This window comes from Tenrec ecaudatus, chromosome 7, assembly GCF_050624435.1.
Source record: "Tenrec ecaudatus isolate mTenEca1 chromosome 7, mTenEca1.hap1, whole genome shotgun sequence".
Lineage (NCBI taxonomy): Eukaryota > Metazoa > Chordata > Mammalia > Afrosoricida > Tenrecidae > Tenrec > Tenrec ecaudatus.
The window spans coordinates 54234754-54257432 of record NC_134536.1 but is presented as its reverse complement, the minus strand read 5'-3'; the positions used below and the strand labels follow the sequence as shown (position 1 = coordinate 54257432).

Sequence of the window (22679 nt, the reverse complement as noted above, 5' to 3'; positions counted from 1 at the left end):
CTGTGCTTCCTAAAAACTACCTGAACTACACCGTGCTGAATAACGGTGTAGGGCAGAGTCAGCAAATGATGGCTGCCTGTGGGCCAAACACAGGCATCACCTATCTTTGTTCACCTGTACTTTGTGTTTCCTCAATCTGCGAGCTGAGGATTGTTTTCAGCTTTGAAAGGGGCTAAATAGAAAAAGAAGCAGCATTTCATAATGCATAGAAGTTACGAAATTCAAGCGTCATCCATAAATAAAGTGTTATTGGAATACTGTCACCCTCACTCGTTCACATATTGATTTTCCGGAGCTGTTTCCCCACTACAACAACCTAGCTGAGTAGTTGCAACAGACGTGTGCCAGCAGTCCGAAAATGCATTCTATGTGTCCCTTTGAGAAAAAGCGTGCTGCCCCCTGGTGTCGCAGCTTGACAATGTCTGTAACAACCCCGGTTCACCCAAAGGATGTTTGAGGGTGAAAAACATGGTCTGCCAGGTCTTGGCTAATTTTATAGTCTTAGAGATAACATGAACTCCTAAGAGCTTCTTACAGAACCTATATATAAAATAGGAGAAATATGTGACTTCGATAGCCATGGGCAGGCCTCCACTGACTCTGAGTCCTCTAGTCTGCTGCGGTCTATCACCCCTATCGTGTTGTTCACTACATCCAGCTGCTACACACCGAGACGGCATTTTAAGGAGTTGAACATCCATCTTACCTTCACTGCCACTTTGGTTTCTCCACTTCCAGCTCCTAAAATATCTACTGCAGTCCCTTCGTACACTTCTCCAAAGGCCCCACTGCCCAGCAAGAGGCGCAGGCTCAGTTTCTCCCGAGGAAAGGCGGGAAGGCTTTCAATCTCATCTTGGGTCGGAAGAGTGCTGTGCAGTAAGAAATAGTCATGTTTGCTCCAGCGAAAAACAAGCTCGCGTTGATGTTGGCGTTAGAGGGAAACCGAGTATAAGAGAGTCGGGAGACTCTCCTGGACGTACATTTGCAGTGCCTACTACGTGCCACAGAACTACACAGTGCCCTATTCCACCACCTTTAACCCAGGCAGCACATGTCGTTTCACTTCCAGGCATGATCATGTTGATGGAAGCATGTATTTGTGTGGATCGCCTCATGATGTTTACTATAGCTTCTTCTTTTAAAATTGACCCACTGCTACTGAGTTGATCCCAAGGCACAGCAGCCCTTTCAGACAGGACAGACTGACCCCTAAGGGGTTCTGAGGCTGCAGGCTTTCCGGAGGCAGACCGCCACAAGCTGGGTCTCACACAGCATCGGATGGGTTAGTACCAGTGACCTTTCAACTCAGACCTTAACCACTGAGCCACCAAGGCTTTCTGTTCAAGTTCCTAATTATTCATCTTTTAAGATTTTCAATTTGGATAAAAATATAATCTGTGCAAAAATAAGAGTCCTTAAAATCTTTAAATAATAAATACATCTAGGCTTATGTGTCAAAACAGCTTTCACCTTAACAGATTCAACCACTTTATCCCTTAGCTAAACATAATTTGATGTGGCCCTGAAAATTCAACTCCCTCTCCATCAGGTGAATATTAGAAAGTTAGGTTTTGTCCCCCTGAAATATTATGAGGGGGAAAACATCTCCAATAAAAATGCTTGGAGTTTTTAATAGAGGGTCTCAAAAGACAAACGTGCTGAGTAGTTTCTCGAGGAAAGTCCCCTCTGTGAGGCAGTGTCTACTTCAAAAACCTGTCAGAGAGTCCAGATAGAAAAAGAATCTTTATACAGTGATGATAACATACGCAGTTTAAAAAAGAAAAAGAATCTTTGTAAACTGATTGCGGAAGCCATTGTCCAATGCAGCTTGATGTGACTGAACTATGGGATGATGCGATGTATGTATTATCTCCAAATTAATAATAAATTAAAATTGTAAAAACAGTGTTTTGTCTGGACTTATACATTTCTAAAAGTCAAGCCTATTTCTATAGAATTCCATTTTTCATAAGCCATAATATCGTGCCTTTTCCAAAGCGATGCTTAATTATTGTCTGTAATTCTGACAACAGCAGAAAGTTAAAGCTTATCTATCTTACAAGGAATTGGTCCCTGCACAACTCCTATAGAGGAATTAGGGTGACTTGGTGGCACATGCAGGAAATCCTTGAAATTCTTTTTGAAAATGCTACTTGCAGTTGGACAAGTCATGCTGCTGTCTCCTCTCTTCAGGTAAGTGTGTAGCTGTCTGCTTCATTTGGTTTGGGGCTCTCTGCTCGGATTAAGCACAGTTGATTTTTCCTAATTTCCTTATACGATAGGATAGGCAGAGCCTTTCTCATCCAGACCAGGTCACTTTTGAGCGTGGAAAAAGATTGTCATTAATAGTTACGCTGGAGTAATGGGCATGGCTCAAGGCAGTCCCGGGAAAAGGATGGACACGTTGGGTGCTGCCGCCCAGGTTACAGCGGCCGGGTTACCTACTGGATCGCATAGCAGGCGTTAGCCAGGCCCACGCCAGCTGCCACGCCTCGCTGCTCCTCCTGCTCCTTGTTGTCCTTTATGAGAATGGTCAGCCCTTTCTTAGGGGATTTTTGGTTCCTTAACCGTCGATGCCATACTATCACGAAAAAAACAAATACATAATTTACCAGATGAAGTGCTGCCTACCCTTTCCTTTAGAAAATATAAACAATACCTTTAATGTTTATATATAAGAACACTATTGATTAAATAATAGACCTTGATTGAACAAGCCAATGAGAAAGAGGTACAAAGCTATATTAAAATATGGAATTTATATCACATCACTGGGCATCTTACTTGTATATTTTCTTTTGTTTTCAACAGCTGAAATACCATAATATTGATTCAGTGCCATAAGCCCACCAAGTGTTGGCAGTGATCCTCCCTAGTAGTGGGATCACAAGTGATTTTTGTTGGCTTTTGAGAAATAATGAACAGATATTATTTTTTATCAGAAAAGCATTATTTTTAAAAGGTCACGGTGCAATTTGAACAGTAACTCATCCCTCTGTCCTAGAATATTTTATCAGAATTTAGAAATAGGAAGAATGCTCTGGGAGATGGTCATTAAAACCTGAGCTTTGTTTCATTGTAGCTTCTACACCCAGCAGATTAGAGTGAAATCCTCTAAAAAGCCCAAAAGGAAAAGTCTTCAGTCCCTTCGTAGTTTTTCAAACCAGAGCCATTCCCACCCGCTCCTTATGTTCGAAGACCCCGCGTCAGCCCAGCACCCTCCTCATTTCTAACCAGACCGCGGCTACCTCTACTGATCTCTCCTGTCTGAGCTTCTGGATCCAACTGTGCCTCTCAGCGTGTCCCCAGTGTGCCTGTCTGGAACCTTTCATGTCCGCTGGCCTTTTAGTATCATTTAACACACATCTTGCGATGAATCTGTTCACAAGGTGTGTCTCCCATCCCTCTTTCATGGCAAGTCCCTAGAGGTCAGCAGCTGTGTCGCTGCTTTAGATGCCCCTCGGTCCCCCACGGAAGGCTAGACTTAGTATTACATAGAGCTCCCCGAAGGGAGGCTGTGGGTGCTGACTCCTAAACCCTGATTTCAATTTATATTTGTAACGAGCACTGCTGAAAGCTCTCGGCACCATGCAAACTTTAAAATACTGTCCCCTTTTTATTATTTTAACAACTCAGTCTTGTCTCATGCACTAGCACACATCTACTAGTAAGAGCACATGCACTGCTATTAAAAGCAAATGACCAAATTAGCTGAGCGACACTCAGATGGAACCAAGACCTTTGTAAGTCCTGAGAAAGTCAGATAGCCATAGGATGTCTTAGAGTCACCATAAGCTGTCTGAGATTATCTTATGGTCAGCCAGTACAGTTATGGGTTCAAACAATAATGATGAACAAACAAGCAGCCTAGCAAAGGTCAGATGAAGGATTCTTCATGTAATACGCCTTCCCCGTAGGAAAGCAGACAAGCAGGCAAGCCTATATGCCAACTGCCAAATATACTGCAGTCATGTGGGTAATCCTGGAGGGGCTGGCTTAGTGGCGCAAACATCAGCTGTGCGGTACTTAGACTCCCTGGAACCGCAGGTTAAAATCCTGGCAGGCTCAGCTGAAATTTTTAGCTTTCCAAGTTAGCTGAGGGAGTCCCACACATGATCTGGGTGGAATCTTTGGAAAGCCACCTCAAGTCAAGTTTCAACATGTTCTCTAAGACCTTCCAACTCCGATGAGCTTGGAGGGGACTAGATTAGATTTAGCACACGTGGTGAAATACTGGCTTTCTTCTGGGAGGGTTCAACTTTATGTTTATAATTTTCCTTTCTAACCTTCCTTTATTGGTGAGCAAAATAAACCACATCTTCCCAAACATTGCCTTAAGCGTGCTGTTCTGACAAGCGCCGTGCCTTGCTGGTAAAACTTCAGTGTGTCAGAGATGGTTAACGTTAGCAATGGATCTCGGTCGTGGTCATTGGTGCTGCTGCGACCATTCCACCCCACAGTGACCCCATGCGGCAGAGCAGAATCGCTGAGTAGGGCTCTGTCAGATGTACTCTTGATGGAAGAACATAGTCAGGTCTTCCTCCCAGGATCCTCGAGGTGGGCTCGAAACACCGACCTCTAAGTCAGCAGCTGAGTGACCAACTACAGTACTCCCAGACTCCTTTAACAATCAATGGGGTGCATCATCATTCTCCAAAGCAAGACATTTGAAGGATTGAAACAGGGAGTTACTAACATGCGTCATAAAGCAACAGGCATAAACCAGGATGCATGGTCACCCAGTAGGTCTAATATCTAACTTTCCCTTTTTGGGTGGTCACTGCATTTTACCATCATGAAGCTAAATCACTTAAAAAAAAAAGAAGAAGAGGAAATACTCTTAAGGCAACCACATCCCTCTGTCTACCACACTCAACTTCTCTGCTCTCCTGCTGATTTATGAAAGACAGGGATTTGAAATATGCAGCTCAGATGTTTAAGAGCAAGACTAGATCCTAAAATCCAGAAATGGATCTTCTATAAAAGAGGACCCGCTCATTCCAAACCCAGGCTGTCTGCCTTGAAACCAAAGCTATCCTGTCCAACAGTTTCCACTGACACAGCCCTCCACCCATTAATCCTGCACGTATTTGTGTGCCCAGTGTTATTTTTCTGTCATTTGTCTCAAAGTATAAACCATAAACACTTGTTATGTAGCCAATCAGAAATAACTATTTAAAAATCAAGTTAAATGTTGGCGTCCCTATAACTAAAGTGCATAGTAACGTATACATGCAGACATGGTTTTCATAATAGAGCTATCTCTAGGTCAGATGAAAGTTTGCAGAAGTTAGTGGTTGAGAAAATAAAGCACAAAGCAACATTATGGATTCTATAAACTTTACTTATTTAATCACAAGGTTTCATGTGCTGGGTTAGATAAACCAAGAGCTATATCCATCAGTATGACCTTGTAAACAGTGAGTTAGCTGCTTTTTAAAATATATATTATACGTACCGAAGGACAATGGGATGGTAACAATCAGAAATATTCCTACTACAATAGCAAGTATAAAGCTTGTTTCTGGGAGCCAAGGAGCATCTAATGAAACAAATAGGGTAAAAATGAATCATTACAATAAAGCTGTATAGCCCCAGTGTGACGCCATGTATACATTCTTGGGAGGCCAGAGCTGCCCCCTAAAAATAATTAGAAATCAGTTTCTGAATGGTTAATTACACCAAGGGAAACTGAAGCCAGAGCTCTCTTTCCACCCCCACCCCCAACTCCCAAAGTGGCTCCAGATCCAACACACCACTGGAGCATTCTGGTCCGATCTCTACACAAAAGCCCCTGAGGAATCATCTAATGGATATGGAACAAGACGTCTCAGTCAGATGTAGTCGGATCACTGATTCTGATACAGTCTTCATACACATGATTCCACATGTCTTGACCTAGAGGATATCCAAATGAAAGCATGATACCCTGTTTCAAGAGGTCTCCGTCAGGCAGAGGAGATGACTATGAAGCTGCAAACTGCAGCTCACGGGCCAAATGTAGCTGCAGCCTGATTTTGTACCACCCCTGAGCTAAGAATGATTCTCACATTTGGAACGGGTTATCAAGAAGAAGAAAAGAAGCAACAGTTTCACAGATGAGATGCAGCTCACAAAGCCTGAAGTACTTACTGTTTGGCCCTTTTTAATGCAAGAATGATAGAAATTGTATACTGAATCAAAGGTTAAGTGTGCAAAATGCAGTAATTCCTTTTTCTTAAAGAGCATCATGTTGGGTCTATTTAAACTAGGATTTGAAGGAGGAAAAGAATGTCCATTATCAGAAATAAAGAAATGGAAATTCTAGCCAAGGAGCTGGGGTGGGGGGAGTGCCTGCGTTCTAGGTAGAGGGAAATATACTGTGAGTGATCTGGTGTCGTGCAAGCTTTTTCTAGCTTTACATGCCTTTATCATGCAGAAAAACATTTTAAAAAGACGTTCCACAGTGGAAGCAAATCCTGAAAGGACTTAAGCGCCATACTTGATCTGAAGGCCATGAATGAGGAGCCGATTCAAATAAATCAGAGGGGGAGTAAGTGATCCAGTTTTTGCCCCAGCTAGATTCCATGGGAGCAGGGTGACCAGAGCCAAAGTACAGGCAAGAAAGTAGAGCTTGACAAAGTTCTGGAAACTTCCTGGACAGACACAACACCTTGAGGCTCAGCCTATAGTCTGAGGGACACCAAGTTCAATTTTCATAGCACAGTGCACAAAGATGATGTTATACATCCTACGTTGTGAGTAGAAATGCCAGTCTTAAAAGCCACCTAATTTGCATTTGTCTGTCCCCACCTGGAGAAAAGAAGAGGGATGAAAATGAGAGCAATTAGTCCAGTGGACTAACGGATAATACAAAAATTAGTCTCCACAGTATGGAGACCTGCAGAACCAGATTTTACCTGACTACTACTACTACCAACTAGAAGGTGCTTGCTTGAGTGACAGGAATGTTTAGAACAAACCCAAAGACGTAAAAGATACCAGGCCTATTGGTCAGAAAGACCCTGGTAGAATCACCAAGACTTAGGTCACTCTAGGAAAAGAGGTCAAAAAAAAGAAAAGCAAGGATATCTTAAATCAGGAAAGCCAAAATGGCAATAGGGAGCTCAACAGAGAGAGATGTAAGTGGTGAAATTAACAGATTCAATGCACTGAGTCGTATTTTGCTCCTGGAGTAGCCAACGACAGCTTTTCCCTCTGTTTCCTGTCTCAGTATGTCTCAGTATGTGATATATTATTGAAGATTAAAAAATGGTATGATGATTACTAATTACATCAGATAAACTGAAAGATTGTATCAGCTGATCTGAATCATTCACTAGTTTGTGTGATCAGCTATATGGTCACCCAAACTATTGCTAATGTAATAGTGCAATAAATTAGTCTAGACAAACCTGGCAACATACCTCCAGCCAGTACAATATTCTCACTGATTCCACTATATTCACCGAGCCCCAGCTTATTTGCAGCTGCAACTCTGAGTTGAAATGTTCCTTTCAGATTTTTGGACTTCCATGTACAAATGCTACTGCAAGATCCATTGAAAACTATCTTCCACTTTAAATTCTGCTTCTGTGAATCATTGGAAGCACCCTTTCTGCAAAGCAAACGGTAAGGTAGTAATTAGGGAAAATGCATGGGGCAATGTGCTTGTTGTTACTCAATCACATGAATGACAGAGCTCTGGAGCTTCTCCTGTTGCACACTTTACCCTTGATCTCCTTCCACCCCATGATCCAGCTACAGAACACAGACTGGTCTTACAAAGTCATCCCAGCAATGCCTGGGGCCAACCAACTCAGCTCACTAGGAAAATGATGAGTAATCAATGGCCAAGAGGCAGCTGAAGATCATGTTCCGATTGCACATTCCTACTATTGGAATGTACAAATTTTCTTCAAAATTCCCAAGGCAGTTATGCCAACATTTTAAACTTGTTTTTAATTTTCCTAATTCTTAACACCACCTCTGGATAAAATACAATGTGAATACATCTCCACTACCAAAATGTTATTTGTCTCAGAGTGCAATGTTCAGTGTTTCCTTCTTTATGGGCCTGCATTCGGCCTCAAAGTAATGCCACCTTGTGAAACTGGCCCTAGAAAAAGAGAAAGAGGCATTCTGATGAAGGGTGTTGTTATTGGTTGCTGCCTAGTCGGCTCCACCTCCTATCAACCCTCCTCTGTACAACAGGACACGACATTAGCCAGTCCTCACCATCTTCACAATTGTTATTGTGTTTGGGCTCTTTCTTGCAACCATTGTGTCAATTCACCTCATGCAGGGTCTTCCTCCTTTTACCAAGTATGACGTCTTGTCCCTGGTGTGGATTCTCAGGCCAAGATGTGCAGAGCCCACACGACAAAGTCATGCACCTTTCCCTTCTAAGGAGCATTCTGGCTGTACGTCCTCCAGGACAGATTGGTTTGTTCTTCTGGATATTTATGGTATTTTTCATATTCTTCACCCACACCATACTTTGAATGCATCAAATTGTCTCTAGTCGTGCTTAGTCATTGTCCAACTTTCATATGAGTGTAAATCAATTAAAAATGCTATGACTTGGAGTGTGTTCTGGTAGTCAAAGTTACGTCTTTGCACACACAGCACACGGCACTTACCAGTGCTCAGCACTCTGCTATTGTACTGGGCTGTATGTTGGGCTACTAACCACAAGGCCAGCAATTTGAACCCACCAACCACTGTGCAAGAGAGAAACGAGGCTTCCTGCTCCTGTGAAACTGTGCACCCCCATAAACTGAGCGGATAAGTTCACTGCCTGCTATAGGGTCAGATGAGTAAAAGTCAACTCAATGTCAATGGGTTTGGGTTTTCAGTCTTACGTTATACTTGAGCTTTTAATACATTGTTTCACTGGCTTCAGTCTTCACAGTAGCATAAAGAGATACGTATCATCACTTGCATTTTATGGTTGAAAATAATAAGTTCAATAAAAGGAATAAAACTAGGTTTAAATATGATGTGTCTGATATATAAAGCATAGATATATGAATGGATTCCGGGCTCACTCATAATTTATTTCCCAATTTAAGAACAATTAGTTCTTATGACATAGCATGCTTGCCCTCATGAAGAGATCACTGACAATATGGTTGCTATAGCAAAGTGTGGTGAAGAAAATTTATGGGGTCTGACTATTAGAAATCATACCTTTGGGGTGAGTTCTTAAAGTATGTTTTAAAACAAGCATCCATTTATGTGAGGTGTCAACCAAACCCACACAGAAGAAGCATACTAGCCTGTGTGATCCAAGGATTATGAACGATAAAATCCATATCTGAAGGAGAAATGGTATGGTATCAGCGTTTAAACTGTGAACACACTGTTTGCAAAAGCCTATGGCTGACAGGGGGAGCCCAATTTCTAGTTACAAGGTCCACACAGGAATTAAGCCTCTGGTAAATTCCCCCTGACCACACTCCAGGGAGGTGAATAGCCTTGTAGTTCAGTGGGGTTTTTTTTTGTTTGTTTGTTTTGTTTTGATTTTGTATTTGGGTGGGTATGTGTTTCCAAGATGAGTAAAGCTATCGAGTCAGTGGCTGCCTTGATGGTTTCATGGGAATATGGAAGGTTGGGGGAAAATGGGCAGCTGAGAGCAATGAATACAAGGAAGAAGAAAATATTCTAAAGAAAATAGTCTAAAAGATTGTGGAGAAGATTGTACAACTCGCTTTAATATGGTTGAATTATTTAATTGTATGACATATGCATTATATACCAATAAAACTGTTCATGAATAAATAAGAATTATGATGTGTCTGGCTCCCAAGTTTGTACACTTGCACTACCATTGCCGCTGTAACTTCAGCAAATCCACGGAGACTAACTAGAGAATCCTGACTCAAGAATGTACTTTAAGATACTGATTGTACAATAGTAGCTCTGTTTGCTCATAATCTAGGTCATCACATGAAAAGATGAGGTATCAAATAAATGATGGACCACTAACCACATGGTCAGAGGTTCAAATTCACCAGTCACTTCACAAAAGAAAGATTGACTGCTCACATAAAGATTTATAGTCTCAAATAAAGTTACTGTAAGTCACCAGTTACTCCATGGACTTGAGTCTGAGATACAATTGCAGAGTTGTCAACCAAACAATCAAACTCGCTGCCTTTCAGGTGACTCCAATGCAGAGGCACCTGTAAGACAGAGCAGAACTGTCCCTGTGGGTTTCTTTATGGGAGCAGCTTCATCTTTTTCCCATGAGCAACTGGTGGGTTCGAACCGCTGGCCTTTAGTTAGCAGTTCAGGAAAGCAGCAGCATTAAAGATGTGGCCTGCAGGGAACAGAGAATTATAGTCCCAGACCACCAAGTCAGGTCTGCAGCTTAGAAGGTGTGGCTGATCCAGTTCATTATTATGATTATCATTAATATTTTGACCTTTATTAGTAGTAGATTCAGAATTGGTGACTTTGTATATTCACTAAAGTTTATTCTCCTCAAATTTAATTTCAGAATCAAAACCCACTGTGCTTTCTCAGGAATTTGCATAAATACAGAGGAAAGTGAACTATGTGAGTTGCCCGTGTGCAGTCTCCTCTAAGGTGAAGCAAGGCAATCATGTATGTTCTTAATTCAGTTCTCAAACTCTGCTTCGGAGGGATGGTGTGTCTCCACATCTGTCAGCCCAGCCACTAAAGAGTACATCATGAAGCCGGAGCATTTGCTATTAAAGAGCCTAAGGAGGGGTCTGTAGCATTTTCCCACTTTCTTCTCCTTATTAGGAAAGTCTCTCTCCAGTTTTGGAAACACAGTAATTTTCTCTGTCCTACGCATTTAGTGCTATTTCACCCCACACATGTTTGTGCTCTCTGGGGGTTACTTCGCCATGTAAAATGGTCTCCAACCTATCGCTGAAGTGATGTCTAGAATCCCTGAGCACAAGAAAGCTGTAATTCACCTTATGGAGAAAAGATGTGTTTTAAATAAGTTGAATTCAGGCATGCATTAGAGAGCTGTTGGCCATGAGTTCAACGTCAATGAATCCACTTGAAATATTAAATGAAGTATCATTAAAGAGAAATACATAAGGCAAGGTTGTGCATCGTAGGTTGATGAAAATACTGTGACAAGAAATTAAACCTGTATTTCCCATCAAAGGAATGATTCAGGATCCTTGAGTGTGCTGTGAATGGGGACTTTATAGGACATAACTACTATGGATAATAAGGATCACCTGCATTTCACTCTACATGAAGAACATAACAGAAACGGGCAGCGTTTTCCCTGAGAAATAGGACAGAGGTACTTCTCCCTGACTTGAGCAGGAGCACAATTCAGGTTAGGAGACTGCCAGAGCAAGAGGAGGTAAAAATAGATCTAAAGCTCAAGTTGCCAGAACTATAATTATGGAAGTGACTTTTGTCCTTGGAACATCTTAAAAGATGGTTTCATAGTCCCGTGAGGGGAGTGTCTTTGGAATCTGGAATTCTCTTCCCAGTTGGCATGAAGTCAGTCCGTCTAAGCCAGTACAGTTCACTGAGCTCCCCATGCTGGCCCACCCTAAGGTTGCATGTGTTCGTCTGTCACATATTTTCCTTCAGCAGCACGTTTTCGGTCACTGGGAACACAATGCATTTTGTAGGTAGAGAATCCTATGTGATCTATATATTTTAGATGATTTTAGGTCATCATCAAATTTTCCTTTTTGAAAAATACCTCAGTCATCGCCAGTTCTCATTGGCCATTATTCATCTTCCTAAAACAAATTATCACCAGAACGTGACCTCCACACCATCATCCCTAACATTAAGCACCAACTCCCTTTCTTGAATCGTCGGCGCACTTGTTTCAGTTGCATTAGCCAACGATGGACTGATTGAATCCCCTCCAAAAGGTTTGGATGAGGACTACCTTTTTTTTTTTTTTTTAACAATTTATTGGGGCTGATACAATTCTTTTCACAGTTCATACATATACATACATCAATTGTATAAAGCACATCTGTACAGTCTTTGCCCTAATCATTTTTTTCTCTTTTCTTCTTTTACATTTTATTAGGGACTCCAACAACTCTTACCACAATCCATACATAGACATACATCAATTGTATAAAGCACATCCATACATTCCCTGCCCCAATCATTCTCAAGGCATTTGCTCTCCACTTAAGCCCCTTGCATCAGGTCCTCTTTTTTTTTCCCCCTCCCTCCCCTTTCCCCCCTCCCTCATATGCCCTTGGTAATTTATACCTCGTTATTTTGTCATATCTTGCCCTATTCGGGGTCTCCCTTCCCCCCCTTCTCTGCTGAGGACTACCTTTTTCAGAGAAGACTGATGTGATCTGACCAAGAATGCCAAGGCTGATCTGTAGGAATTAAGCAAACAGTGTAAGGATGTACTCAAGGCTCTGAAACCAAAGCTCCTTGCATTTATGTATAAATGCACTTTCACGAGTCTTGATGATTCTGACCTAATGGAACCCTATGGTCAAGCACCCCTATAGTTTACAAAGCACTTTGCACACAGCAGATGTACCTGAGCTGAAGGGTATAGTACAGAAGCCGGCTTCCATTCTCTTCTGCTTTTTCCCACTGTATCGAATTTTTACTGCCTTCTAAAAATTTAGGAATGCCTGGTTTACCTGGAACTCCAGCTTTAGGAACAAAAGAAAATATTGATTGTTACTTTAGAAGGAAAAAAAATATCTACATTGACACCTTTCTCCACAATATGTCTACTAAGAGGAAAACCAGATGCATGAAAGAGATATTAAGATTTTCATATGAATATATACATTTAATTGAGTATCCGAAGCTGTCATTACTGATAAATTAGGTACACTACTGATAGGATAAATCTTGGATCCTAGTTTGACACAAAATAAATGAAAATTCAAATTCAGAAAACTACTATAAGTTTTCGAACATTGTTCCTTGATTCTTACAGGAATCAACTTGAAATTATAATATGCTGTTTGGACCATTTGTTAACTTAATGTATTTTTCATATTCTTTGTGTCTGAAATACAGCAGTCACTAATTAAATATCTTATATGCTTACCAAACTCTTCAAACACAATACAATTGAGTCAATTCTGACTCATAGGGACCCTATTGGACAGAGTGGAATTGCATACTCAAAAACAAAAAAAACAAAAACCGCCTCCTGAAAAAAAAATGTGGGATCCCAAGGCTCTACACTTCTGTGAGGGTGGAAAGTTCATGTCTCCGGTGGAGCCGTCGGTGGTCTCAAACGGCCAGTTTTGTGGTAGTGTCCCAACTCATAAGCCGCAACAGCACCTGGGCTTCCTTTAGTAGCCACCGTCTTCATGGAGAGCTGGTGGAGCTAACAGGTAAGCAATGGGCTTCTAACTGCAAAGTTGCTAGTTTGAACCCCACCCCCCATGCCAGCCACTCCATAGGAGATAAATGAGGTTATCTGCTCCAGTAACGACTCTATGTAGAATCTCAGTGAGTCAGAATCAACTCCACGGAAGTGACTAGTTTGTTTTGTTTTGTTGTTAAGTAAATATTTAGCACTCAGCAGGTCCTTTGGGCATGTGTTCTACTCCCTGGTAGACTCAGGGTGGCTGCAGCAATAGGCTCACGCATGACAATGGTAAAGAAGACACAGGGCCAGTCTGGGTTGCCTTCTGTTGCACAGAGTCACTATGAGTTGTAACCAACTCCATGGCACCTAACAGCAACGCTATCTTCACAGAGCCCTGGGTGCACAGTGGTTATTCACCTTGGCTACATAGAGGTCAGTGGTTCCAATCTACCAACGACGCCACAGGATCAATCTGTGGTAGTCTGTTTCCATTAAGATTTAGAGCCTTGGAAACTCTATGACTTGGAATCAATGAAGGCAATGGGTTTCTTTTGGCAGCACTATTATTCCATTACCACTGCAGACTGTCTTAACAAGACAGGGCGTTAGAATGCAAAACAAAATGCTTTGCTCATAGGAGAATCCTAGAAGACTGGGCCAACATGATCCCTTAAGAAGCGACTGCCTTGACAGACTCCTAATTCTTTGTAGTTTTTTTTCACTCAAATCCTGGAAACCATCATTTGAAGTACCCTGCTTTCAGGAAACTTCAACTTCTCTGGTTGTTGAGCCCCAGGGTGAGAAAAGAAACCTAGAAATGAATTTCCTCCATGCTGAATATGGCGGTACTCACCTTGTGTCTTAAAGCTTTCCGGAAGGGAGGTGCTATTTTCTCCTGTCGTGTAAACCACCACTACCCGGACATGATAGGAAGTATAAGGCTGCAGATCTGTGATGCTACACACGTATGCAGGACCTTGGCTACATGAAGCTTTCACGTGGTAAAACTCATTATATTTCCACTAGAGAAAAATAAAGTCTTGATTAGAATTGTTTCTCTAAGAAAACCTGCTTAGAAGTGCATTGACATTTGTACAGCCATGCTCATCGCAGCGTATTCACAATAGCAAAAAAAAAAAAAGGAAACAACTGGATGTCCATCAAGAGAAGAATAGAGAAACCCACTATGGTATATACACACAGGAAAATACTACACAATGTTAAAGAATAACAAGAAAGCTACAAAATACCTCATAAAATGGATGTATCCAGAGTTCATTATTTGACAAAAAGTAAGACTATCACACGCACAAAAATATTATAGGAGGCCACTATTATGCAAAGTCAAGAAAAGATTTTCACACAAGAAATATTTCCATTGATGGTTACTAGGTGTTGGAAAAGAAGAGAGAATCAGTAACTAGCCAGAAGGTAGACCTATTCACGTGGGTGAAGGAGGAGGCTCCAATAAGACTCTAATAAGAGAGAGGTCGTCCACCCTGCTGATAGAGGCAGAGGAAGCCACGAAGAGGAGTGCAGGAGTCCAGTAGAAACAAATACTCTTCGACATGCAATCCTGCAATACCAAGAGTCTGCAAGTGTATGCACAGATAGACCAACAAGCTGTACAGGTGTGAAAATGAGATTATGCCCATGAATATAGATGGGTTTGACAGAGGATCTGTCTGCATATGTGTTTCCCTGTCCTGCAACTATTTTCATGAATGTGGTAAAGTATACAAAGGCAAAGTTATGAAAACTTTTAAACATAACCTAACACCTTGAGGAAATGGATCACTGGACCTGACGCCACCAAAGTCAGTGGGTGAACAAAATCCACAAAGACAATGTTCTACATCCTACTTTGGTGAGTAGCGACTGGGATCTTAAAAGTGTGAGCAGTCATCGAAGATGCAACATTTGTCTTTCCCCACCTAGAGCAAAGACGAGTTCAATTAGTCCAATAGACAGCTGAAACGTCAGTTCAAAATGTGAAGAGCTAGACGGTGCCTAGCTACCACACTGAGAGATCTCATTAGAAGGACAGAGTGGAGGAAAATTATGGAACCCAACTCAGAATAAAAAAAAAAGACCAGGTTTACTGGTTGAATACACTGGTGGAATGCCAGAGACTATAGGGCCTTACTCATGGGTCAGACTGGGAACTGAATTGTGATAGGTAGATTTATTATACCAACCTGGTCAATGGGAACATGTGGGATTAATCAGGTCACAGTTTGATTGGAGGGCAAAGAGATAAATGGCAAGGCACGCCCCGCCCCTGTCTCTCTTGCTCTCTGGTGATCAGCCTAGTGTGTGTCTACTTTAGCTCATTCTCTGCCTCAACTTGTGAGCTTCACTACCTGTGGAACAGCCAACCCATGGATCCTGGTGCTAAAACTTGAGGTTCCTTCAAGACATGCTTCGCCATACTGCTGGTGTGTGCATCACTTGAGCTTGAGACTGGTGGATACTGTCTCTTGCATTGCTTGAGTTCAATATCCCATCTGGGCCCGCTTCACTAAACTCCTGAGCTACTGACTGTTGGTGACCCACCCTGCTGTTTGCTACCTGTGGGTGGACTCTGCTTGCATGGCCCAAGGGAAGACTTAGTTGTCTGCTTCCTTGACTTTGGACCCGGCAGCCCTCATGAGTTGAAGGACTTCTAGTATATTAACTGTTTCAAGGAAATGAGTTGAACTGAGTCCGGAGTACTGCTGTGTAGACTAACTAGCTATTATATTCCTTCATGCTATATAGATCCATATATATAACATAAGTGTCCTGGTTTTGTTTCTATAGAGAACCCTGCCTAATGCATGAACTCACCCTGATAGCTTGATTTTCAGCCAAACAACAACCCACTAGCAGTGAGTCATTTGCAACTCACCCCAATCCTATAGGACAGTGTAGAGCTGCTCCTTAGGGTATTTGAAATTAAATCTTTACAGCAGCAGACAGCCTCATCTTTCTTCCACAGAGCAGCTGGTAGGTTTGAACTGTAGAACTCACAGTTAATAGCACAACACTTAACCCATTACACCACTAGAGCTCTTCCGATCTACAAGGTGATTAATAACACGAGGGAGCTATGCACAAAAATAATCAATTATTTGAGAACAGGTTGCTGGGTTGATATATGATAAGAAATGGCTTGGTATGAAAGTCTCCTCCAGACTTCTTTTGTGTTGCAAGCTAACCAGGCCCCATGGCTCATGACCATCATTTTCTAGGTTTTAAAGTCTCCTCGGCTGCCCTCCCAAGATTTGACTGGAGAAAGACAAAGCTTTCTACTCCTGTAAAGAGTTACACACAGTCTTCAAAATTCCCAGGATAGAACCCAATAGCTCTATCCTGTCCCCTTGGGTTGCTATGAGTCAGAATTGACCTAATGGCAGCCTGAGTCAGAGATCTAAAAATGGATGCTGTTATTTTCCACTTGTGGACTTTGAAGTGTATACCTAAGAGTGGAATTGCTGGATCACATGTTACTACTATAACTCTCAGAGAAACTACCAACTGTTTGCACAATAGTTGTACCATTTTCAAGCCCCACGTGCAGTAGAAGATGGTCCACTTCCTCTTCACTACTGATTACTCAGTTAATATACATATTAATATATATAATAATATCTATTCTTATAGGTATGAAGCAGCATCTCATTGTGATTTTGGTTTGTGTTTCCTCAATGACTGTGGTAGTTACATAATCTGCTGTCAACTCGAGAGTATTAAGAGTGAAGGGGTGGAGTTTTGCCTGTCAATCAGGTTGCAGCTTGATAACCTCATTTGGAGGCATTACAGAGATAAATGGCTCACTGGAGGCCGGACCTGCATTCTCTGCAAGACATTCCTGTTGAAAAGACACATGGAGCTAGAGCCCTGGAGCTGGAGGGGCCAGGTGGAGACTCCAGCCAGCACTGAGATGCTTCCACTGCCACTGAATCCACAAGATTTTCTACCCACTGGCCTGTGATCTTCATGAATCCATTATTATTGCATGTGTTGTGTGAGTCTGAAAAGGAATTTATAGACTGGTATGGGACAGATGAACTAATATTGGGATTATGGACAGTCTGGGCTGAGATGTTTTCTTAATATACAATTATTTTTTATATATAGCTCTTTCTTATACATATGAGTGTCTATGAATTTGTTTCTCTAGTCCACCCAGACTAACACAATGATTGATGATATTAAGGATCATTTCCTATGCTTGTTGACCATTTGTATGTCTTTTTTGATGAAATGTACGTTCAAGTTCTTTGCTTATGTTTTGATTGGCCTTTTGTTTTTGTGAAGGTATAGTTCATTATATATCATGAACATAAAATCCTTAACTAATGTAAGGTTTACCAAAAAATTTTCTCTGTAAATTTGTTTGCAAGTTGTTTCTTTTGCACTTTGTCATTAAAGTACAAAAGTTTAAAAAATATTATTTGAGATCAAAAGGGATAATTTGCCAAAGAATAAAGTTTAGAAGGAAGGAAGGATCAAGAAAGAAGAAATAGAAGCAAATGTCCCAGAAAGAAGAGAATTAAATGATGTTGCATTGTGGGGATTGCAAACAATCACATGAAACAAAAAGCATACAAGTGTGGAATGGAAAATGGATTTGCTCTATAAACCTTCACCTAATTCACAACAAAGTTTTTTTTAATATTTCTTAAACCGAAATTCACAAGTCATTGGCTTGCGATCAAAATTTGCATAGTATTCTTTATGACTGCGTGGTCAGAAGTATTGTTCCACCACTTAAGGCCATTTTACTTCTTATGGCAAGGTACAACTAACTTCAATTCCAGCTCATCCAGTAAGTTCAGGTGGGGCAGCTTAACCATCTCTCCTGTAGAAGTTACAGAACTGTGACTCCTCGTGATCCTCAATTGTCAATGTCTGCGTTCAATCTAGCTGTCTAGGAACATAAGTCCTCAGCTCAGGGACTTTGGTGGATCAAATAGCGGTCCCTTACTTTCTAGAGATTTCCTAAATTCTCTAGAAGAGTTGAACCCTAGAGGGTCACTTTAAGTAGGAATCAGCTCAAGGGCAGTGGGCTGATTAACTCTATAGTGACTCACAAATTAAAAGCATTAAGTTTTCTTTTTCTCTCCCAGAATCCTCTACAGATTTTTTGGCCAGCATTCTATTTTGTACATTGGGAAGCGTGAGTTTCCAAAAGAAGAATTCCACCACCATCACTCAACATAAAATAAAACCCACAACCTTGGAGTCCATTTGAACTCTTAGCAACCCCATAGATGAAGAGCAGCTGCAGGGTTTGGATTGTCATTGGTAGGAGCTCAACACCTGGTCCACAGTGCCACCAGAACCCACTTAGTCACTCAAGTTCAGCCTCACAGCCATCAAGTCAATACTGACCCATAGCTACACTATCGGACAAGGTAGAACTGCCCCTGTGTGTTTCCAAGACAGCATTTCTTTCTCCTGTGGAGCAAGAGACTGGTGGGTTCAAACTGACCTTGACGTCTAACACACTTACACCACCAAAGGGCCTTACTAAATAGCATAAAATATATTTTACTTTAATTACACTTCAGAATACTGTGTTTCTAACTTTAACTCCAAAGAGACCTAGTAACGCAGTCCTTACTCATTGGACTGTGACCCACAAGGTAGGCAGTTCAAAACCACGAGTGGCTCTGGGTGAGAAAGGCAGGACTTCCTACTCCTGTCAAGGTCTCAGGAACCCACAGGGGCAGTTCTTCTACCCTGTCCTATCGGGTTACTGTGCATCAGTATTCACTCGATGGCAGGGAGTCTTTCTTTTAGCTATTGTTTAATCCTGACTCACTTAATCTTCTGTCTTCATGATATTCCAAAGGGAAATATGTGCTTGAGGGTCTTAATATCATTATTTGAAATGGGTTGTTGTTTTCATTTAATCTACAAATAGAAAAGTTCAAAGATAACATGTTTTGTCCAAGTTTCCTAGTATGAGTTCCTTAGTGCACTTTCCTTTGAACATCAGTTTCCATAAATAAACTTTACATCGCCTTTTCCATTTAACACCCATCAAGGTCAAGACATTTCATTGGCAGACACTTTCTATTGGAAAGCATATCATTTCTCACCGGACAGTTCAGTGATGAGGGTGAGCCTTTCTCTCGGAAATTCACTCTATCACTTTATAGTGGTTTTCTTGTCAACCAGGAATGATTCTCAAGCAGCAGACCACCGTGTTTCAAAAAGCAAGGAATAAAAGGGTGGGAAAAATTGAAGAAAAAGAATAAATGAAATGTCAATGTCGAGGATATTGCTTACATTCAACTGACGAATGTATCAGTCTCCACCTGAGACTGCAGTCGGATGAAGCAGGTGCATTGAACTCATACTATTTAATCTGAACTCTCTTTGAGAGAAAAAGAAAGAGTTGGGAGAGAAGAGCGACACATTTATTGTTGGCTTGCTTGAATCCTGGCCTCAAAATACCAGCCTTTTGGCCGTGCTTCTTGGTCATCAGTGTAGAAAGCACCTTAAATAAGTAGCCGAGGTTTGCCAACATTCCAAACCACCCAGAAGTCGTCAACCCCACAGAAAGGCTTGACCAAGGGATTTAAAGGAAACGAGCATTTGTGGCTGCTGAGAGCGGACAGAGAGAGTCTCATTACAGCAATGAATGACCTGGACAGACCACCAACTTGGAGAGCTGCCTCAAGGTATGCCAATAAATCCTAAGGGGATTGGAGAGGTCATTTGTCAGAGGTCAAAAAGTACAGGGTTGAAGGCTGCCATAGAAGAGTTTTCAAATGATCACAATAATTCTCAAATTATTCCAAAGATCCTGATGTGTCAAAGATTGTATCCAGAATTATTGGGCCCTGGTAGGGACTCTCCCACACAACAGAGAAAAATACAATTCTACTGGACTTTTAAGAAAATAAAACATAATGACTGGTTTTATCCCAATCATAAGTGGAACAGCAAATTAATCTCTCTATGGAAAAGAACTGTCCATCAAAAGGTAGTTTGTAGAACTTACTGCTTCAATATGCCAACTCTGCATCAATAAATGTTGTGAAATATATTAATGTTGAGGCAAGAGAGTGCTATACACCTATGAAAAAGGTTCTCCACTGTCTTGTACATGGTAAAACAAAGATTAGCATAAAAAGTGTATAGCGAGACCTACCTTCTGGAGTTCGAACCAAAATCTAGTGAGGTTCACATTAGCTGGAGCTTTCCAGTCTAACTGCAAACTGGTGTTCTCTGGAAGCAAGGCGTAAGGTTTCTCTGGTGTGCCAAATGTCTCAACAGCGACAGAATGGCTCTCGGTACACCACATTTCCTCGGGGTGGCACGCCAAAACCTTGTCAAAGAAAACAATCGTTTACCTTTCCAGAAACATGTGCTTAAGAATGGCAATAAACTATGCCCACTTTGCTCCCTGTACCTTTAATACATAGCGTTTTCCACCAGCCAGGTCAGTTACAAGGAGAGTCAGCCTTCCACCAGGAAACTCGCTTTCTCTTAAAGGAGTGTCTGGGAGAAGGGGCAGGTGGGAAATGGCCAGCTGATAACGGACTGACTCTCTGGGTCCATTCGGCTTGTGAGATGCTCCCCAGGTTACGGTGAGGCTGGTGTCTGACCGCACGGCTGTATTAATGAGCCGGACGGCTTCTGGTACTGAAATGAATAGCAATGAGAGATGGTGGGTATTGAAACAGCACTGCAAGGTGGCAAGAAGAAATGGGGTCTTCACCGAGGAGCATTCATGTCACGAGAGCAGAAGGAATGCCGGATGTTCGGCATGAAAGGCAGAAGCTTCTATCATGGTATGGCAATAGGCTGCCTGAACGGTTCCCACTTACATCTGCCCATGACTAAATCATTCTCTGATTCCAGCCCGAAGTTAGGGCTGAAGATGGTAGATAGTGAACACCCCAATTCTCGGGAGTTTTGTGAGGGCATCAGAGCCATCCAAAAGAAAGGGCATGACCTCATAACTCCTCCTCCAACATGGATTCTAGATCCGTTGTCTTTAAAGCACTGGTGTCCTATCACTTTAAATTTCAATGGCCTTTGAAATTCACATAGGGGAAAGCTTGCTTTTCCAACTCTTTTCATATAAGGAGGACATCAAATCAGCTGCCTTTAAATGTGTTCCAATTCATTGTGACACTATAGGACAGAGCAGAACTGCCTATACAGGTCCCACGACTATCACCTTGACAGAAGCAGCTGGTCACATTGCTCTGCTGCAAAGCAGCTGGTGGATTTGAACCACCCACCTTCCAGGTAACAGCTGAGCACCTGACTACTGGGCCACCAGGGCTCCATCCATCACAACTTGAAAAGACATGGGATGAGGGTGACGTGTGTGGTGAAGCAAAGAAAACAACGTTGCTTTAGAGGTTTCACCCCCTGCTTGCTTTCCATTTTGAAGGAATATTGTTCACCATCCTCAGGGGTTAAAACCAGTCAGGTGATCAAAATAGCTCCCTAAAAACACATTTTCCTTATTAAGTTTAAAAAGCTCACATCATAGAGACTATTTAATATTCAAGGGAAAATTCAAATATAAATATATGCATAACATATTACACACACTCACTTTAGAAACCCACATCAACTCACCTCCACTGTTAGTTTTTCCCCAAATCTCTTTTCCCAGAGGTAATTGTTCCAAAGAATAATAGTTCTTTACAGCTATCCGTATCATATAAGTTGAAAATGGTTGCAATCCTTCAATCAGGGCTGTATGCTCCTGAAATTCCTGTCATTGATTAAGAAAAAAAGTCAGCAACATTCTTAGCCTTTGCATAAATGGTAAGAAATTATTTAATCAGGAGAAAAATATCGAAAGATTGAAAAGTTATTTTGGGGGTGGTGGTTCTGGATTATGGCTAACAATGTTCACTCTGAGCATGTTTTTCCTTTTTGGATGTCGAACACTAGGTCTTTGCACATTTTATTATAATATATGACGGTGTCTTCTCAAGCTATCCATTGAAAGTTAATGGTCATCTCTTTGACGTCATCATTTCTTTTATTTGCCTTAATATCTTATGGTCAAGAGTAAGTTTCAGAGTTTCTTCTGTTGTTCACTTTGATCTTCTCTTTCTTGTCTTTTTAATGAACTTTTGCTTTCTTCATGTCTGATGTTTTTGAAATCATCCCAGGGCTCACCGTGTCTCCTTGTCATTATTGTTTAATTCACACAACCTGTTATTGTAATGTTCCCCAAATTCGTGTGGGATATACTTTGGGCTTATTTAATTTTATTCAGTTTTAACCTGAATTTACAAATGAGCAATTGATGGTCTGTCCCTGCTGATATTGAGTTCCCATTATCTCTTCCCACAGATGTAATTAATTTGATTTAGAACTATTGCACCTGGAGATCTCCACACGGATAGTC

At 41.5% G+C, this 22679-nt stretch overlaps 1 protein-coding gene across 3 annotated transcripts in view; it reads right to left on the bottom strand.

Annotated features, from left to right (window-relative positions):
* The window catches only part of ROS1 (ROS proto-oncogene 1, receptor tyrosine kinase), a 157112-nt gene that overhangs the window by 32159 nt on the left and 102274 nt on the right, over positions 1–22679 (bottom strand). For all 3 annotated transcript variants that reach the window (XM_075553956.1, XM_075553957.1, XM_075553955.1), the window contains 9 exons: positions 21896–22034; positions 20712–20944; positions 20451–20627; positions 14154–14322; positions 12506–12623; positions 7407–7597; positions 5459–5542; positions 2446–2581; positions 707–869 (listed from right to left, as the gene is read on the bottom strand). In XM_075553956.1, coding sequence (XP_075410071.1) covers positions 707–869; positions 2446–2581; positions 5459–5542; positions 7407–7597; positions 12506–12623; positions 14154–14322; positions 20451–20627; positions 20712–20944; positions 21896–22034 — 1410 coding nt within the window. The remainder of the gene's footprint in view (positions 1–706; positions 870–2445; positions 2582–5458; positions 5543–7406; positions 7598–12505; positions 12624–14153; positions 14323–20450; positions 20628–20711; positions 20945–21895; positions 22035–22679) is intronic.